This window comes from Trematomus bernacchii, unplaced genomic scaffold (assembly GCF_902827165.1).
Source record: "Trematomus bernacchii unplaced genomic scaffold, fTreBer1.1, whole genome shotgun sequence".
NCBI classification, from domain to species: domain Eukaryota; kingdom Metazoa; phylum Chordata; class Actinopteri; order Perciformes; family Nototheniidae; genus Trematomus; species Trematomus bernacchii.
Window position 1 is genome coordinate 25,122 of NW_022988082.1, and position 20,113 is coordinate 45,234.

Below are 20,113 nucleotides of genomic sequence, written 5' to 3' on the forward strand. Positions count from 1 at the left end.
CAAAATATATATATTCACTTGGCCAAGGACTCCGTCATGTCATAGAAATTACAGGCAGCAAAACTGTAATCTGTAACCAGTATTTCCGGAAAAGAGCCTCGAACCTCATGCGACAATACATTTTATTACACAAGGCGTTGCCCGTACATTTATGATTGGTCAAGACTAGATGAAGAGATACCGCGGTTTAGACTTTGTTCTCTTTCAAATCAAATCAAGTTTTATTTATATAGCACATTTTTAAAACGATTTTTGGTCGAGCCAAAGTGCTGTACATACAATAAAAACACTTTACAACAAATACAACAGCACAAATAAAAAATCACACACAGGGAAATGTCAGGAGTCGTGCTCCGCTCAGACTAGAAGGCCAGAGAGAAGAAGTGAGTTTTAAGTGTAGATTTAAAAACCCCTAGGGTCTGGGCCGACCTCACATGGAGGGGCAGAGTGTTCCAGAGCCTAGGGCCAGCTGCTGCAAATGCTCGGTGCCCTCGGGTTTTGAGCCTGGTCTTGGGCACTACCAGCAGCAGCTGGTCAGCCGACCTTAAAGCTCTGGCTGGGGTGTAGCGATGGAGGAGTTTGGCTATATAGGCTGGAGCCAGCCCTTTTAGTGCTTTAAAAACAAGCACTTTGGTTGGTGCACAGACTCAGACAGAGTCTCTAGGCAACACGATCCTCCCAATCAGCATTCGGCCGGCTGGCATTACCAGTGTTTCCCTCCCTACTCTGTCACTATTCTAGTCATTTGTTTTCGCTAACGTTTCTACAGATATAGAGGGAAACTTTCATAATGCTGCTTCCAAGCTATGCGTGGGTGCGAAGCTCACCCACAACTCAAGGCCGGAGCGATGTCCTGTTTATGAATAACTCTTTGTATTCTTCCAGTGTCTGCACCTGATCTTGCTACTCTGTTATTGCAGGCTAAAACTTCTTATGAGACATTTCCCTTCGTTTTCCTATCCAATCCATCAAACCTTGGGATTGGTGATTTTGTCTATTTATTCCAAAGTCACATCAACACAAAATGAGCACAATAAGCTTATAATGTCATAATAAGAATCAGTCTTTCTAATGTTATATACAAATAGACTCCACAAATCCCTCCTTTCACACCTGTAAAGGTGTGAATCTAATCTACGTCTATTTCTTTTTCCTCCTCCTGTTCCAATTCGTAGTCTGGGGCTGTCTGGATCGGGGTCAAGGCCCATGGGGGAATATCAGTGAGGGGGATTACTCCAAGGGGTATTTGTTGGGTCTAAGTCTTCCTCTCGTTCACTGTCATCATTCTCTGCCAACAAGGGCATTTGATAAGGGGGCATGACATTAGATCCAGTTTGTCTGGCCAGGGCAGTGGTTATTAATCTCTCAGTCACGGTGCGGATACAAGGGATGCAACCAACATCCACACATCACTAATAGCCCCAATATAGGGAAGGTGTTAAGCTCTCCAAACGCTTACAGGAGTGAACCCACAATACTGAACACTTACGAGCGGAGACTGAAGTTATGAAGCAAAAGGGTTTAATATCCAAAAACAGGCTTAGACAGAACTGAAGTGGGAATAGATCATCCAAAAAGGCCAGGGCCAGGGAATGTCTCCAGAGCTGGAGCGGAGGTCTGTAGCCAGGGATCTTGGGTTACAAGAGAGTGAGCTGACTGGAACAGGAGAGCGGGGAAGCACGGAGGAACACCGCTGAAGGGAAGGTGGCTGGACGTGGCAGGCAGAGGAGCAGGCAGATGGACACTGAACAGAGAGAGTACAAGGTAAGAAAAAACAAGAATACTTGAGATTCAGGTTTAGCTATAAGCTAGGAGACAAAGACGTATTACCACTGTGGTTAGACGACGAACTGGTGAATACTGGATGAGGGAACCGGGTATATATGCAGGTGTAGGTGAGTAGTAGTAATCATGGTGACGAGCAGCAGCTGAGGAGGTGAGTTGGCGGGAATCCAGAAGTAGGTCAGCCACGCCCAGACAGGAAGACAGACACACAGACAGACAGACAAAAACAAACACAGAAGGGAAAAAGAAGGAGGCAGAACTGTAGATCCTCACAGAAGGACACTCAAGAATCCTGCTGCAATTTGGTTTTGGGCTTTGAATTGTTCAGGGACACCTCTCGGGATTCCTATAGCATCTATGTACACGCCTGAATCTTAAGGGGTCATGAAGGGAGGCACTGGGCTTCTTTTTTTTCTGGTCAGTTCTGATCTGGGGGCGGTCAATTGGGCGGCTGTAACAGGAACGATTACAAAGGGCAGCTTGGAGGTGTCGGTTTTCGGAATCTAGAAACTGCTTTTGCACCACAATTAGGGATGTCCCGATCACCTTTTTTTGCTCCCGATCCGATTCCGATCATTTGATTTTGACAATCTGCCGATACCGATTTTTCCCGATCCGATCTATATGCAATGCATTAAGAGAAAAAAAAGGTAACAGATAACGGCTGGTCATCCAACTCGATGAATTCAGTTATCTTGGCTGTTATTTTTTTGGCCTTTTCACTGTTCTGGGGCAGTTTCTCTTTCCTTTTAAAAGTCTCTGAAAGTGTCGGTTGTTTCAGTGCCGTTACCTGAGTGGCCGCTGTGTACTCGTCGTGTTGTTGTTGGTGTTTGTTTCTCAGGTGGCGTATTAGATTGGTCATGTTGAATGTAGCTCTGTTCTTTCCACCACGCGGAACCTCCGCCTTGCAAACATTGCATCTGGCTGTTACACTGCCTTCGCTTTCAATTTTATAATACTTCCAAACTCCTGACATTTTCTCTGTCCCGACTTCCGAGTCACCAGCTGAACGTAGCCTCTTGTTAGCTTACTGCTACTATTAGACACTGCGCCCACTCTGTTGCCAGATTTGAGAGAAATAAGCAACCAGGTCTATGAAAACAAGCACAAAAGAAGCAACACATACATGATGTTGTGTAATTTTAAACCAAAACTAAGGCCTCAGGATGACTTTAAGACTTGAACATGGTCATTTTTGTTTTGTAACATTAAATAAAATAATAAAAATATTTTATAAAAAAAAAAAATAATAATCCCGATCCCCGATTTTTTTCTCCCAATCCCCGATCACGTGATCGGATCGGGACATCTCTAACTACAATGGGTCTAGCACTCCCACTGTTGGTCCATTGCTAATTTTGTGGTAACAGTCATATTCTCCTATGTATGGGCTGAACGGTGGGGGTTTAGCAAATTTGGGGTACGCTGGGAACTGTAATGCAATACTGGCGCATTCCGCTGGTGTTTTCCGTTTTGGGTCATACAGCCCTATCATGCATGCATGTCCTTGGGGGTCCCTGGCCTTGGTTAGTGGGAAGGGCATTGTGCTCAATCTTGGTCTCGCAGTGGCACAAGCCACACAGTCTTCATGCTTGTTTTCCTTAGCAGAATACACTACCCAGTCTACCCATGTAGTGGTGTCTGTATACCCTATCTCTACGGCCATTGTCTGCTGAACATTAGCAACGCTTATGTAGGTGACTAGACTATCTTCAGAGCTAGGGGCTGCAGTCGGGGCCTGTTTTTCAACCGTAATTCTGGTTCTAAATAGGTAATGTTGGCCGAGACGATATCATTTGATGTTATAGTTCCCTGTCATATCCATGATGGGGTCTGGTATGGACACTAGTATGGGGTTACACTTTGGCCATATGTTGTCTTTGGGGGGGCCGTTGTTCGGGCAGTTAACACTTTTGGCAAAGAGGAAAATTTTTCCAAACCAGCGATGTTCTGTGTTTTTAAATCCATCATGCGCAGCGTTGGCGAATATACCACTCCAGCCGCCACACGGGTTATCACATAGAGACTTATCGGAGCGTGTTACCATCATCAAATTTGGGGGACAACTTGTTACTTCACATGGATGCTACACATGGGGTGTTCTCTGTACATGTTATCTCGATGGGAGGGCGCGGTTTGCCTGTTGGTTCAGGAATGCTCATCCATCGCCTTATTCTAGTATGATTATGGGACTCTGCATGTTTCAGGTAGTCCTGCATTGATTCTGTTGGTGTCTTGGTAAGATCTTTCAGGGCCCTGAGGTTGCGTGGTGAAGGGTAATGGTGTCTCAAGGCGGCCCACATGGCAGTACGGCACTGGGATAAGGGTAGAGTGTCGGCCCTATTTGTGACTTGAGCGGTATCGAGGAACTGGTTACAGGCATGGAGGCCCTCACGCCTTGTCACAAGCGCCTTTATGTCTCCCAGACACAAGGTTTCTCCCGCCGTGTGTCTCTCTACAGCATTTATCCAGGCATTAGCCCCAGCCGAAAGCGGTGGTAGCTTCCCGTCTACATCTCGGTGAGCGAATGGTTGGTATACATGTTGACCTGTGTGTGCGATACGTAGTGGATACATTCCAGTTGTTGGTACTTCAGAGTGCTTGGCACCCCTGTGTCGCAGTCTTTTACTTATCGGTGAGGATCTGCTGGTATTCTCAGGGATTGTCTGGGGTATGGTTCCCTCTATGACCTCTGTGAAGGCGCTCGTCTGTGTGGGCACCCAGTTTTCCGGATCTTCCTCCATCCAGTATGGGATTTCCTGGCAGGCTCCTGGGGTTGAGGTGGCCATGGGGCTGCTGCATGTTTCCAATGTCTGGCCGTAGTTTTCTTCGGGATCCCGAGGGGGCGGATTGCAGGTGGGTGTCCTCCTTTTTTCTTTTATGTCCTTAGGTATTCTATCCAGCTGTCTCTTCAGCTCCTCCATGTCTTCTGGGTTTATTGTGTCTCGCCTGCTGTCCTGGACGTCCAACCTTTGTGCAGAAGCATAATTGTCGGGGGCAGTAGGTTCGTTCTGGGTGACCACTGGTGATGGCAGTCTGTTGAGCATTAGTGAGTCTTCCAGTGTGGATAGGCGGTTGGCCATACTTATCATATGTTCTTTACTTCGCTGCAGATCAGTCAATGCGCTGGTGGTCACTGAGGATAACGTCTTCACTGCCTCTAATAGGGGTTTCTGGGTGTTCTCTTCCATCTCCAAGTATCCACTTTTTACCTTGAATTGTGGTGCTTGTATTGCCTTGGGTGGAGACGGCAAGAACGGGTTGTTCTGACTGAGTGGTTCATAAGGTGTGGGGTTCTTCAATGATGAGAGGTCAGGGTGCACAGGTGATGCTGGTGCCGGGGAGGGCTGTAACCTCCACTTCATCGGTCACTGGTTCTGGCTGCTGCTGTTCCTTCTCTGATGAGGCCTGTGCAGGGAAACAGAACTGCGGGCCTTTCGGTGGTTCAGGTGTCACAGTGAGCCTTTTCATCAGGGTCACTATGCTGTTAACACATTCCTTCCTGTTGCTTTGTCATACTTAGCCTTGGCGGGGCCCCAGTTAGACTGTCCCGCTTTTTCCCACACACTCTTCCTCTCTGTTAGTCTGCACTTCTCGTAATTCATGATGGCATTGTGTGCAGCCAGGGAGGGTGCGGCCTCTCCAGGTTTAGGAACGTAGCCCTTTGTTGTCCAATCCTCCCATAATTAGTTGACTTGCTTTTTTATTTCTTTTTTGTCTTTTGCAGGAGCTGCTTCTTCCATTTAGTTGAGGATCTGATCGTATAACCATTCTGTGTTGTGTGGTTCTGGTAATGTGGCCATGGTGTTTTTTTTTTTTTTTTTTTTATTAAAATGTTATTTATTTTAATTTTTTTAATGAAAGCTCAAAGCAAAGGACAGTGATGTAACTGATTAATCCTAACAATAGTATTTGGTTTGCTGCTGCTCAGCACAGACATGGATGCACTTTGTCTTAAATATTAATGTACTGTATTAATGCATGCAACAGCATATTCTGCTCAAGTAGCACATTTTGGGGCGGAGGAGAGAAGCTCACGCAGAAGCACAAATGACTGCAGTTCCTTGAATGGCCACTTGAGGCTGGCTTTTTAAAGAGAGAAATCTCCACCCCCATGTAATGCCCAACTTCACAGCAGTATAATTACTGCTGTGAAGTTGGGCATTTTATCATGTTAATACATGTTAACAGCCTAGTAATATGCAGTTTTGGTCTCAATAGCCAATTTCCCTACTCATGAAAACTGTGAAGGGATTGCATTTTTGTACAACTCCCCCATTTTAATTATAGGTTTTTAAGAATTAAAGTTGCGCAAGTGAAGGGCTTGGCCGTTTCGGGTGACAGGAGGTTGCACTCTCAGGTTAATACATTCATATTGCATACTGTTTATAATACTGCCCAGAGATAATGCATTATAATTGGTATTGTATGATGGATATTGTGATCTGTGACCTTGGTTGTAAAATAGTTAACAGCATTCTTTATCATCCTGTATACTGTAACAACAGAATGTTTTACATTATAATTAATGTATATTTCTTCCTATTTATCTCTTCTTTTATATTTGTTATACATGGTAGCAAAACTGATGTGATACTACCCCCAGGGCAGGCACAGAGGAACTTGCAATAGGATTCCAGAGCAGTGCAGATGAAGAGCAAAGCAGAGAGAGAGGGGAGAGAGAGAGAAAGGGGAAAGAGAGAGGGAGAGGTAGAGGAGACAGAGAGGACACACAGGCAGGCTCTAGTTAGAACAGCATCTCAGTGACTAACCACGACTCACTGTAATGCAGCAGAGCTGATGGTCTGACACACTAGAGGTAAGAATAGAAAAAATAAGAAATGTCTCTTTCTATCTTTTACTGTTCTCCTCTGCAGTCTGTCTGTGTGTGTGTGTGTGTGTGTGTGTGTATGTGTGTGTGTGTGTGTGTGCGTGCGTGTGTGTGTATGTGTGCAATAGAGAGATACATATAGCAGTAAAGGATTTACTACGTCTTACTACCTCAGACTGAAAGACAAAACATAGAACATTTTTTTCTTTCCTGTCCTTATCATGTTTGACTATAAGAGAACCAGTTTCATACCTGCGTGGAATTACATTTATCTGACTTTTTACAGTTGTCCTGCTAGCTTATAGCTTAGAGAACAGTTTATGTGTGTGCGTATGTGACGATAACAGCTTCAGAGAGCTGTGTCATCGAATCGACAGTATAGTCTTAACGCCGCAGTCCAACCCCCCACCCATCCCTCACAGTCTACAGTCCCCTCTCTTTACCTCTCCCCATCCCGCTAGTTTCTCTCACTATTATTTGGCATGCTGGGCTAATGGGCTGCATTGACATTATGGGGGGCGAGGGGTTGAGTGACTCATGTTTTATAATATATATTTATTTTTACAAATATTTTCAGACATTTAACAGCAGGAACTGTTGTGAAGGTTCTATATTCAGAAACACCACAATTATGGAGTAAATCCACACCGTGAAATCAGAACTCCAAATGGTTTAATGCTAAAATTGTGTATAAAGGTACAAGATTGTCTATCCTCTTGATCTAGCCTTTCTATTTTGATCTTAGTGTATACCAGATCAGTGCATCAAAGAGACCCTATTATGCTTTTTCCCTTTCCTCTAATGTGTTATATTGGTGTTTGTGCATGTTATTGGTCTGAGAAGGCTAAAATCCTTGTGTTCTCTCCCAGATACAAATTCATTTTGCGGTAATTAACCTGTTAAGCCCGAGAGACCCCGGTACCGGGGCACTGCCGCAACATCTTGCAGGAAACAGTGTCTGAGGGCATGTTCATTTAATAAACTATGAATGTTTTATATCCATGTAACGGGAAGAAACTCATCTAACTGATCTTTTTTTTTTTTTTTTTAAAGAAAACCCACAATGCTAACACTGAGCCTCTGAATTAGCAACGAGCGAAAAATGCTAACAGATTACTGCACCGAAAGTCACTCACAAAACCTTATTATTTATCTCTTCTCCACATCCATGACATCGATTCACATCGTGAGGTGACACAGAATCGATTGACACCGACATTACCACTGAATTATACATATTTGCGACGTTATAAGCAAAAACGGACATCAAAACAGGTGACGCTAGGTAGCTAAAAATGCTAACATTTTTACCTTGGCTCTGTAGTCTCTCCAAAGTGGTCTTCAATGGCATTAAAATGATAAAAACGCTGCTGAAGTTAATCCATAGGTTAATCCAATGTGTCTGTGTCCCTTTGAAATGATTTCTGATAATCCATAAACATTAAAACTGCTTTTCCATTTCCAGATGTCAGAGCTACAGATAGGTTCGCTCTGATGCAAAACTGCATGCGCGAAGCCCCCACCTTTTCTTTTCACAATGAGTGTGTGTGGGGGACTCCCCCTTCGATTCTATTGGCTCTAACGGTCAGAAAGAGGTGTCAACCATCAACATCGAGCAAGGGGGGCCAGAGATATGGAAAATCCACCCAAATGGCCCCAGAAGTGGTTTCTTTTTGCTAAATCTCTCTAAAAAGGTCAAATGTCACTTGTTTTGCATCAATCTTGATACAGGGTACTTATTATATGTTGTACTTTGGATTCCTAAAGCTTTTAGTCTACCTTATCATCATCCAAGGGTAGTTTTCACTATAAGTAAAAAAGAATTTTTGGACGGACATTATAATTTACAGTTTTTTACTATGTAAAATCTGAATTTTCTTTAAAATAATAAACATCGATATTGATTCTGACTTTTCTACATCCAACTCACAGGTTTATCATTACTTTGAGAAAAAAGATTATTAATTTAACCCTTTTAGAAGGGAAGATATGGTCATTTGTTCTGGGAATGTCATTTTCGAGCCTGAGACCTGAAAAACAGGCTCAGGTTAAAAGAGTTTTGTGGAGTTTTTTTGTTAAACAAAAATGTTTGACTGAAGACCGGGGTCCGATGCCCACTGCAATCCAAGCAGCTCACAGAGCTGTTTCTCCAGGTCACAATTAATCACAACTGAATAGCATTGAATCACAATTTTTTATCTCTTACTTTCACAGAGGAAATGTAACAAATTACTTTCTTAAATGCAATTATTTTTAAATTATTTTGTGAATCTTATTTTTACAATATTTGCTATTGATAATTATTCAAATCAATTGGGTAAGGGTTAAGCCACTCAGCAGTGTATAAAGTAATTAAAAGTAAGCTTCATCTTAACCGGCTGCAATCATAAATGAACACATGAATCGGAACACACCCGGGACCATGTGCTGCGTGTCATCCCCTCGGTCTGCCCCTTTACATTATGTTATTGTTGTATTATGTGCTCATGTGTTAAGGGTGCCTTTAACTCTCTTGTAGGTATCATGGCTGCTGGATGGAAGCCGGTGATATTTCTGCTTTTGCTGTTGTTTTTTTGCCAACTGACCAAAAGCAAAGACGGAAAATCGAAGGGAAAGAAAGGCAAGCAAGTGGTCTGTCCATCGTAAGTAATTATAGCATATTCTCCAAATGTATCTCAATATGTTACCATCATTTTTAACATTTCCCCACTATGTCACATTATGCAGAAATTATTTCATACACATATACAAGCACATTGCATTTGCAGAAAATGAGCAAGGTAACATGACAAGGTAAGAACATTTGATATTACAAGTAAAAAAGCGTTTTTATTTCTAATATCTTTGCTTTTTATTGATTTTTGCTAATAACATTTGTCGATGTAAACGGGTAAATGCTTGCAATTGATCTGGAAACCTTAACACAAAAATATGTACGCAGATGATGGTTGATGATCAATCTGTCATCAAACGTATGCACATTTACCAATTATTGGGACTGCCACAGATGGTGCTGTTTATTTTCTTATTTTTCTGTGAAATGGATGGTAAATGGAATTTATTTATACCTTGCTTATTTAGTATTTGTGCTTTTATGTCACAAGTAAGCATTTACCTATTCGCACACAAAGATGCACAATGGCAGAAGCTACCATACAATGTGCCACCTGCTCATCAGTTCACATTCACACACATTAGTGACTATGCCATCTGGAGCAATTTGGGGTTCAGTATCTTGTCCAAAGACTTGTTAAACGCAGAGTCCAGGAATCAAACCACCAAACTTTTACTTCCTGATCGACAACCACCGCAAAACGACACTTTTTACACTCTTTACAACTTATTTCCAGCCACTGTATATTTACACCAGCTCCTCGCTATAGCCTATTTATAAACAAGTATCATAACAGTATATAACAATTAATAATAATGGTGACATTTTAACAGCAGGCATTTACGCCTGGCTCAAAATGTTGCAATATGTTTTTGATATACCCTTAAAGAGGGGAAATGTACATTCTGCATTTGACCCATCGTAGTGTTAGCAGCAGTGGGCTGCCATTATGTGTGGAGCCCGGGGAACAAGCAAGAGCCATGAGTCTGAAGAGTCATAGCATTTTGTTAAATGCATACATTACTTTTTTCCTGATTCTTTCCAGTAATTTCACATGTAAAAAGCTTTTTTATGGAAAAGAACATTATAAACACATTATAATGTTCAAGTGTTTTAGATTTGAATTCTAATTCTCATTCCTAATTAACAGCCAGTTGTCCCAAGAAGATTTGGCCCAGGTTCCGGCTAACTCCACTTCCAACATCTTGAACCGTCTGATGGTCAGCTATGACCCAAGAATAAGGCCTAATTTTCAAGGTAATGACAGAAACTATACAGGTAAGCTATGACAAACATTTATTAGGATGAATTAATATTAGAAAATTGCAATCTGATATTAGTATTATGATTGGGCGTGACAAATTGTGTAAGCCACGTCCACTTCCATTGTTCAAGTAAAAACCTGCCACCTATGTAGACTACTGTAATTTCATATGTACAGTGGACACAAACAAAAAGGTCTCTTGCAGGAATGCCCAAATATGTACACGAAGTCAGCCATTTTGAATCTCATGTGCAACTTTAGGCAACTAATTTCACACATACTCACTGCAGTGAACATTGTACAATCTGCGCTATGAACATATTGTTATAACTTCCATGAACATGGTTCAAACAGCCCCAAACTTCAAGTTATTGTTAACAGTCCAGCCCTAAATACTTCTACTCCAATTGTGAGGTTTTATCTAGGGATTGACCGATATAGCTTTTTCAAGGGCGATACCGATTATTAGTAGGGCTGTCAGTCGATTCAAATATTTAATCGCGATTAATCGCATGATTTTCAATATTTAATCGCGATTAATCGCAAATTAATCGCACATTTTTTATCTGTTCTAAATGTACCTACAAGTGTGTGTGTGTGTGTGTGTGTGTGTGTGTGTGTGTGTGTGTGAGAGAATGTGGAGACACTGTGATGGATCATTGGAGCTATGTGCAGCTCAAGGCATATATGCTCGAACGGGAGCTGCCTGGACGCTGCAATCATGTTGCGCGCACTATCCGTGCTGAGTGTGCTGACTTTTCGTACAATGTCCCACTGTCTGGCTACCTGCATAAAGTCAAGTGCTCGGCGCAGTTGTCGGCGAAATGTCGCTCCTCTGTTTTCATTGAAACAGCTCCTTATATCCGTTAGCGCAGCTAGCTAGCACCAGATGCTAACAACAACAACAACACGTAAGGTGTGCCTCGCTCGCCCCACACATACACACACCCTCCCGGTCCTCCCGATGGCCAGTCCGGGCCTGCCGGTGAGCGTGGAAGTGTGGTCTGCCACAAGCGGGCGGCAGGAGCGGGGCTGTCAGCATCAGCTTGTAGATGGTATTTTAACCTCTTAAGCCCTGAGCCTGTTTTTCAGGTCTCAGGCTCGAAAATGACATTCCCAGAACAAATGACCATATCTTCCCTTCTAAAAGGGTTAAATTAATAATCTTTATTCTCAAAGTAATGATAAACCTGTGAGTTGGATGTAGAAAATTCAGAATCAATATAGATGTTTTTTATTTTAAAGAAAATTCAGATTTTACATAGTAAAAAACTGTAAATTATAGTGTCCGTCCAAAGATTATTTTTTACTTATAGTGAAAACTACCCTTGGATGATGGGTTAGTAGACTAAAAGCTTTAGGAATCCAAAGTACAACATATAATAAGTACCCTGTATCAAGATTGATGCAAAACAAGTGAAATGTGACCTTTTTAGAGAGATTTAGCCAAAAAACCCCACTTCTGGGGTCATTTGGGTGGATTTGACCTATCTCTGGCCCCCCTTGCTCGATTTTGATGAATGAAATCTCTTTATAACCGCTAGAGCCAATGGAATCGAGGGAAAGTTATATACACACCAAAACGTTAACAAATAAGGAGTGAGAGTGACGCGTTACCAAAACCGGAAGCTGCATACACTCTAGTGGCTACCATTAGCAGCTAACTTTTCCGCTCCGATTTTTACATAAAAAATGGAATTATGGATTATAAATAATTTTTTAAAAGGCACAGGTACATTATCAACCTATGGATCAACAGTTGTAGACATTTTTTTTTCGTTTTAATGCCATTGAACACGTCTTTTGACCTAATTGACAGCTACGGTGAGACGATCTGCCGTAAAAGCTCCGTAAAGGTACGTGTTGTGATGTCTGTGTTTGCTTCCCCTGTCGCAAGTTCGGATCGCTCAGTGATGATACTATACCTAAATAATCTGTGGAGTCTCAGCTTTAATCGGCTATATTGTATGTGCAGCTACGATAAGTAATAAGGGTATTTTTATCTTGAATTGTGTGCCGCAGTGCGTTAGAATTTTTTCGCTCAGGGGTCATTTAGACCCTTCTTATGAGACTTGTGTTTTGTTTTGGTAAAAATGGTTCACATCTTCAGTTAGCTGAGATTCTTCCCGTTAATCTGGTGCTACACATTAATAGTTTCATAAATGTTAAGAAGCCCTGAGACATTATCTCGAAAACAAAACGGTGGGAGGGGTCCAATGGGGGGACCGCCGTGCTTAAGAGGTTAAACTCGATGCGCTCTGAAACTACGGGGCGGCCGAGGACAAAAAATACACATGCGTTAAAATAATTAGTGGCGTTAATATTTTTTTTGCGTTAATGCGTTTACTTGACAGCCCTAATTTTAATAAATCAAAACTATGCCAAAATCTCTCTTTACTTTCGTTGACGAAAAATGACGAGACGAAATATTATCAAAGATAACGTTACATCTCTGATAGTCATTTTTTCTCCCAGCAGTTCCATTTCCGGTGCTGCGGCTGCGCACCAGTTGTGTGTCTGTTCTACGCGCGGCACTTTTACATTTTACCGGATGAACTATGAACACAAGGAAGACTCGGATCCATGCTCGGATGTAACGAACAGAAAGGGAAATGGCTAATAGAGGGCTTGGGCGAAAGAAACGCGATGATCTCTGGGCCCATTTTGTGTACAATGAGGCGGAGAAAAAAACTCAATGCATTGCTTTAGATTCAGAAGCGTAGCAATGTGGCCATAAATCCGCGGGTAAAAACACTACAAACCTCAAGAGGCACATCAAGACTCACCACAAAGCAATTGAGGTAAGTTAACAAAATGTTAGGTTGTTTTTTTGTCAGCTATATGGTGTTATATTAGGTAGGCTGTGTTTTATGCTATAACGTTAGCCAACGGGTAGGCTGTGTTTTATGCTATAACGTTAGCTAACGGGTAGGCTGTGTTTTATGCTATAACATTAGCTAACGGGTAGGCTGTGTTTTATGCTATAACGTTAGCTAACGGGTAGGCTGTGTTTTATGCTATAACGTTAGCTAACGGGTAGGCTGTGTTTTATGCTATAACATTAGCTAACGGGTAGGCTGTGTTTTATGCTATAACGTTAGCCAAACCAAAGGCTAGCAGCAAATTGTTTTGAAACTTGTGAAGGAGCTTAAAAAGGGGCGGAAAGGTACTTTACCATAGGGTTGAGTTGGTCTCTGACACAACGTTAGATGATGGGCTAACGTTACTAGTAACTGTTAACGTTATTTCACAACAACGGCACATTGCTTTCTTTAAATTTGATTTGTCATATGATAATATGTTATAACTATTAATTGTCTACAAAATCATACCTCAAAAAGGTGTCTGCAGTAATATGCCTGCATAATCTGCATACATAGTTACTTTGTGAGTATAATACCACCTAGTTTTGATTGTGTAGTTTTCATTTTACAGATACTTTGTTTGCGTTAAGTTAAAATTATAGCAATGATTTACTGGATTTCCTGATGTTGCATCAGTCCTGACTCCTGACATCATTGTTTGTATTCCTGTCCTAGATTCCAGACAGACCTGCTGCAGTAAAGGAACCACCCAGGAAAGAGGAGAGGCCAGCTATAACAGGTGCATTCCTAACTTACACAAAGTACAAACAAGAATCGCAGGATCAACGCCACAAAGAGGAGGCCATAGCTGAATGCATAGGCCGGACAGCCCTCCCACCATGGACAGTGGAAGACGAGTGTTTCATCAAGATGATGGAAAAAATTGATAAAAGACTCACCGTGCCGAAAAAAACCAAGATCACAAACCTGGTGGAAAAAATGACCTGGTCGAAAAGGAGAAATTCAAGCACAGACTGTCCATGGCACGCAAAATAACTATTGGCTTAGATATATGGACTAAAAAGGGGCTCACCGCATCCTTTCTTGCAGTCAGTGCTTGTTATTTTAACTCCCAGGATAATAAGGCTGAACACATACTCCTGAACCTAAAGCAAATGGTTCACCCGCACACTGCTCAGGCTATCGCTGCTCTTGTGGAGGAGAGTAAAGAAGAATGGGGGATCCCAAAAGAAAAGATTCTCACCATTATTACGGACAATGGAAGCAACATGGTTGCTGCTTTTCATTGCAACGCTGAAGAGGACTCCAGTTCTGAAGAGGAAAATCTCCAGGATAGTGATGAGGAGGGAGAAGAAGACGAAAGGTCAGTCTGCAGTGTGCATAATGCTTATACATGTGACGTGTGTGCCAAACAGAAAACCCAATGCAGTCTTCCCACATCCTGTGACTATTCACCGTTTTAGATATTTCTCCTATAATGTGATCTGCAATCAGCATTTTTAACATTCCATGTGGTGATAAATGATGTGCTAAAATATCAAATTAATTCTTCATGGATTGGGTAATATGAAAAGTCTTTGTGTTCTGTGTTCCAATTTTCATTAGGTACGAAACCTTGGAGAGAAGGACCCCCTGCGTGGTCCATACCCTCCAGCTTGTTGTCAACATGATCCAGAAGGAACTCACAATCAAACGACTGCTGGGCAAAGTCAGGCAACTGGTGAAACTGTTTCGAAAATCATCTGTTGCCACAGAGCGGTTGCTGCAACAGTGTGGACTCATCCTCATCAAAGACTGTCCAACCAGATGGTCCAGTACTTATTTGATGATGTCCCGTGCTCTTGAAGTGAAGGACCAACATTATGTTATTATGTTATTATGTTGCATTGTTATGTTATTATGTTGCATTGTTGGAGAAGCCTGTGACATAAGATTTTCAACTGCATAATTACTCTGTAGCTATGTCAGATTGACAATAAAGAACCTTGAACCTTGAACCTTGAACCATCTTACATCAGTAGCTGACTCCATGAGCTGGGACAACCTTCTACCCAGTGAGTGGCAGAAGGTAGCCATTCTCAAAGATTTTCTCTTTGCAGAACACACAAAGGTGCTTGAAAGTGACACAAATTCCCTATCCCTTGTTGTGCCTGCACTATTGGACTTGAGGAATCACCTGTCTGAGTTCTCCCTAGCGCATGCAAGGAGCTACAGGGACGCAGCTACACTGGCACAGAAGATGAGTGCAAATATGGAGCAACGCTTCAGCTGCTTCTTGGATGTCACGGCCAACAAGTTCTCTCCCCTTGCTGCAGCTGCATGTTTTGTTGACCCCGGTGTATCAGCTGAAGCCATTGTTGAAAACAATGATGAGGGAATTCAGAATCTTCTAAAAGTGGTGGAAGACTACATCCCTCGCAGTGTGCCACCAAGACTTCAAGTGGAAGAGCAGGTGAGTGAAAACGAGGAAGAGGAGATTGTGGATACAGTGGCTCCAGAGACGACCCATTGCCCAAAGCGGCCTAGATTTAGGTTTTTCAGCCCCAGTCGTCCATCGAGACCCAGGACCTCCGAGACCTCTAGTATCAGGCAGGAGATAAAAAAATACAAAGAAGGGCTGTCCCATGCTGCTAACACTGAGGAATCTGGGATGGAGTTTTGGATCTCTCAGAGTAGCAATGTATTTACACTTCTGAAACCTCTGGCCTTGGACAATGCCAGCATCACAAGCCTTTGCCGAACGTGTCTTCAGTGTAACCGGTGACCTCACAAGCGGCCGCCGCAACAGAGCAAGAACCACATTGGAAAGAAGTGCTTTTCTCAAGCTAAACAAGGTGTAAATGGTGTGATGGCTTGCAGAGATTGTTATGGTTGTTATGGTCTTTTTCAGTTTTCACTTAAACAACAGAACACATTTCATTCATGGCATGTCATTAATTCCTGTCATGTCTTCACCTTTGCAATAAACCAGACTATTTGCCTGGTCCTTGGAGGAGCCCCAAAAGAATCCGTGTAGCAGTGCCAATACTACAATGCCAGTAGTGGTTGCAAATAGTCTGGTTTATTGCAAAGGTGAAGACGTGACAGGAATTAATGACATGCCATGAAGCAGAGCAGGTTGTCCTTGCTAACATGTTAGCGCTCTCCCGAGTGTGTGTGCTGGTGGCTGACATAACCTGTGGTGCACTGATTAACCAATGCCCCACAGGTTTGTAGACCCACCCCAGCCTCTAGCTCAGCCGGGTGAGGCCAATTAAGCCACCAACCCACACACTCCCACAATAACATTAAATGATTATATATGTTTAATGTTATAAACAGAGTGCAGTCTTTTTCCAAAATTCAGTTGGTACAGGAGTTGTTTGGCTCAGTCTTTATAAAAGTTTTTGTTGCTCACTGGTTCAAAATCCATGTTTTTCAGTTTTCAAGTTTCAACAACAAAAACAATACAGACGCATACTTTTTATTTGCACCTTTCCATATGGTTGTTATTCTAGCCATGCCTTGTTTAAACTTTAATTTATTAAACCTTTTTAATTTATCTATTTATTTTATTTTGCAATTGGTGTGTGTGTGTACACTACCCTGTATTGTTGAGTTGTGTGTGTTATATATTTAAAATAAATATGCAAATCAGAACATGTTCCATGTCTGGATGTATTCCTTAAATTGATACCATCAAACCACTAGACCAGATGCTCTCTGCAAAGCTGCATTCTTAATCATTCAACCTGTGTTTTTCATCAAATAAGGATAACATATAATCTTATTGTGAAATAAGTTTGACTAAAATAACAACTTATTGGTTTTGGCTAGATTAGTTGGACTGAAATGTTCAATATAATTTGATGACTAAAAAAGACAAAAATGTAAACAGTTTTCATTGACAAAAAGTAGACTAAAATAGTTTTCTTTGACTAAAATAAGACTAAAATGCTCAGACTTTTAGTCGACTAAATCTTGACTAAAATAAAACTAAAATGCTCAGACTTGTAGTCGACTAAATCTTGACTAAAATAGTTACTGTTTTCTTTGACTAAAATTAGACAAAAATGCTCAGACTTTTAGTCGACTAAAACTTGACTAAATTAAAAACAGGATGACGGTGACTAAATATGACTAAAACTAAAAAGGACATTTGACACATGACTACGACTAAATACAAAAATAGCTGACGAAATTAACACTAGTTCAGTGTAATATGCCAACCTACTATGAACAACAGCTAGTGGTTCATATTAGGCTAGCAAGAACATGTTTACAATTGCAATCTTATACGGTCTGCTACATTCGGTCATTCATTGTAGCTGGCATAAAAACAATGTTTTCCCTAGCATGTCTAGCTCTTGGTAGCCTTCTTGTTTAGCTCGGTAGCATACACGCTAGGAACGCCAACTATAATGTAATTAAGTTTCGCGACTGACCGTACGGTAAATCACCCGGAGTATACTGTCTATGAGTATTTTGTGTGTGAATGCAGACATTCTCCTGCTATGAGATACATGTAAGGCATCTGCTGACATTGGAGTTGATATATGGAAACGCTAGCAACTTAGTTAGCCCAGTTAGCACTGTGTCAATGGCTTAGCAGCCCCAAAAACGTTTACCCATTTAAACAGTTGTGGTAGATACCTTGTTTGTTTTAAACATCATAAATACACAAACAACAATGCGTACTTACAGGCAGGGGTTAAATTGGGCCGGGGCTGTCCGGGGCTAAGCCCCCGCACATAGGACGATGCTCTGACATCATCACCCTCGCAAATTTGTCATATACAAAAAACTATATGTTAAAACTTTTTTCGTTCTTAATATAGACTATATTTAGTGTCAATATGTGTTGACTTCACTTTCAAATAGCAGATCTCTGTGACCGGATATAGTTTTTTGGCTTAGTGAGCGACTCCGCTGCTCCTCATTGAGGAGTCTGCAGCAGAGCCGCGAAACCACGTGACCCGTCCTGTAACACGGAGCCCGTTTCCTAAACCAAGCTAAATGTATGTGTGTGTGTGCATAAAGCTGAGTTCTGATCGGTCATAATAACATTGACTTTTGGTGATGATTCAATCGTTTACAGTGAAATGTACAGCATACTTTTGGCCATAATCTCGCAGCCCTATAACTGAGATTTCATCAAAAATGTTCTCTAGCAAGTGTGCAGAGAAATTATGATTTAAAAAAAGCAATTTGAAGGTTGGATATTTGTAAACAGTTGTGTGTGTACATAAATAATTTAAGATTTAAATTAAGTCATTTCTATTTGTATTGTGTCATTTGGTGGCATCAATGTTTGCATTTGATACAGATAATGGAGCAGTTGCTTTAGGGCCTCATATACAGTATAGCCCTTAAGGTAAAATCATGAGATCTTCGACAACCCCCCCCCCCCCTTCCACACAGAGCCCCCCCCACATATCAAATCCCAATTTAACCCCTGCTTACAGGTGTACCCGAATCTCCCGCTGGTCCAAACAAAGTAGGAACAGCATCGTCCTTCAGTGTCCTACGCTGTGCATATCCGGCATGAATCACTGCAATGTTTGCGAAGCTTTGGTCCGTGAAATGCCGTGCACACAGTACAATACCGGCTCGAACATCTGAAGGAACAGTGTTAACAAGAAATGTCAACCACTGACTTCGTCGTGGTTCTGCCCTCGGTAAGGCATACATTGAAGATTTCCCCTCACAAGACAGGAAATAGACCCTCGTTGGCATGACTGGATACAGATTTGAACTGAACCTTCTTCTTCTTTTCTTTAATGGCGAATCGCTTCCACTTGGAGCATATATCGCCACCTACTGTTGATTTATTTAATGTTCATATTAAATCCTTGTCCTCAGACCAGTGTTTTTGAGGAAATTTGAACTGAACCTGAGCTTCCAACAGTATATATGTTCGGCTGGCAGAGGGTGCGGTCATAGCTGGGCATCCCTACGTAGCGATACCCAGGAAGAAAACATTGGAAAATGAGAAATCTCCAACGAGGCGTTTTGGGGAGGTCTTTTCTGTGTTAGAGTTGTACTCCCTACAGGGTGTACTTTGAGGGTTTTTTCCTCTGCAGACCGTTTACATGGATAAAAACCTTCATAACACACAAGGGGACGGGTAATAACTGGAAATGTATGACATGGGACCTTTAAATGTTTGCTTAAATTAGAAGTGCAACCTGACGAACAAGCTATTAGGCATTGCACTTTGCCTTGCCTTTCTCTTTTTGTGTGTAGTGGAGCCACAATTTTGAGTGTTTACCGCGATCGATATTTGGTGTTATGAGGTGAGCCCGAGCCGTGCATGCAGCTGGGTATCTAAACAAATCAAATCACACGCTGCTGTTCCGTTGATGCGTGACGTCGTCACGTTACTACAGGTCCTTACAGATACGTAGCCTTAGCCTACGTCCGTGCAGATATGTAGGCTTTCTTTGCAATACTAAAGGGTTAGTCTACCACGTTTAGGAACCGTTAAGCAGAACAGAAATTGTGTATTTTGTATGGGTACCCGGCATTTTCTTATCGGTTCTCATCTGGAACCGAGTTTCAGTTCCCAACCCTACTCGAGAGTGACTTGGACTCGTGAATCCCTGCTCCCCAGTGGACATTGCTTGGCCCGCACATAATTAGTTCAAATTAAGTAATAATAATGAATGTAAATAATATTTATATTGAATATCATAATAATAATAATACGAACAGCAACTGGATTGAACCCACAATGCAAAATACTGAGAACAGAGTCAGGAGTGGAATTAATGAAAGGCTTTATTGCAAAAGTGGGAGTTGGGTCTGTTAGAAGT

At 41.8% G+C, this 20,113-nt stretch overlaps 1 protein-coding gene across 2 annotated transcripts in view; it reads left to right on the forward strand.

Moving 5' to 3' along the window:
- The first annotated feature begins 6,498 nt into the window (after nucleotides 1-6,498).
- LOC117474932 (glycine receptor subunit beta-like) overlaps nucleotides 6,499-20,113 on the forward strand; it is a 98,964-nt gene continuing 85,349 nt past the window's right edge. The window contains exons 1-3 of one of the 2 annotated variants that reach the window (XM_034120968.1): nucleotides 6,499-6,604; nucleotides 9,135-9,258; nucleotides 10,381-10,508. In XM_034120968.1, coding sequence (XP_033976859.1) covers nucleotides 9,140-9,258; nucleotides 10,381-10,508 — 247 coding nt within the window. In that variant the 5' untranslated portion in view covers nucleotides 6,499-6,604; nucleotides 9,135-9,139. The remainder of the gene's footprint in view (nucleotides 6,605-9,134; nucleotides 9,259-10,380; nucleotides 10,509-20,113) is intronic. The other variant, XM_034120969.1, reaches the window with a different exon arrangement.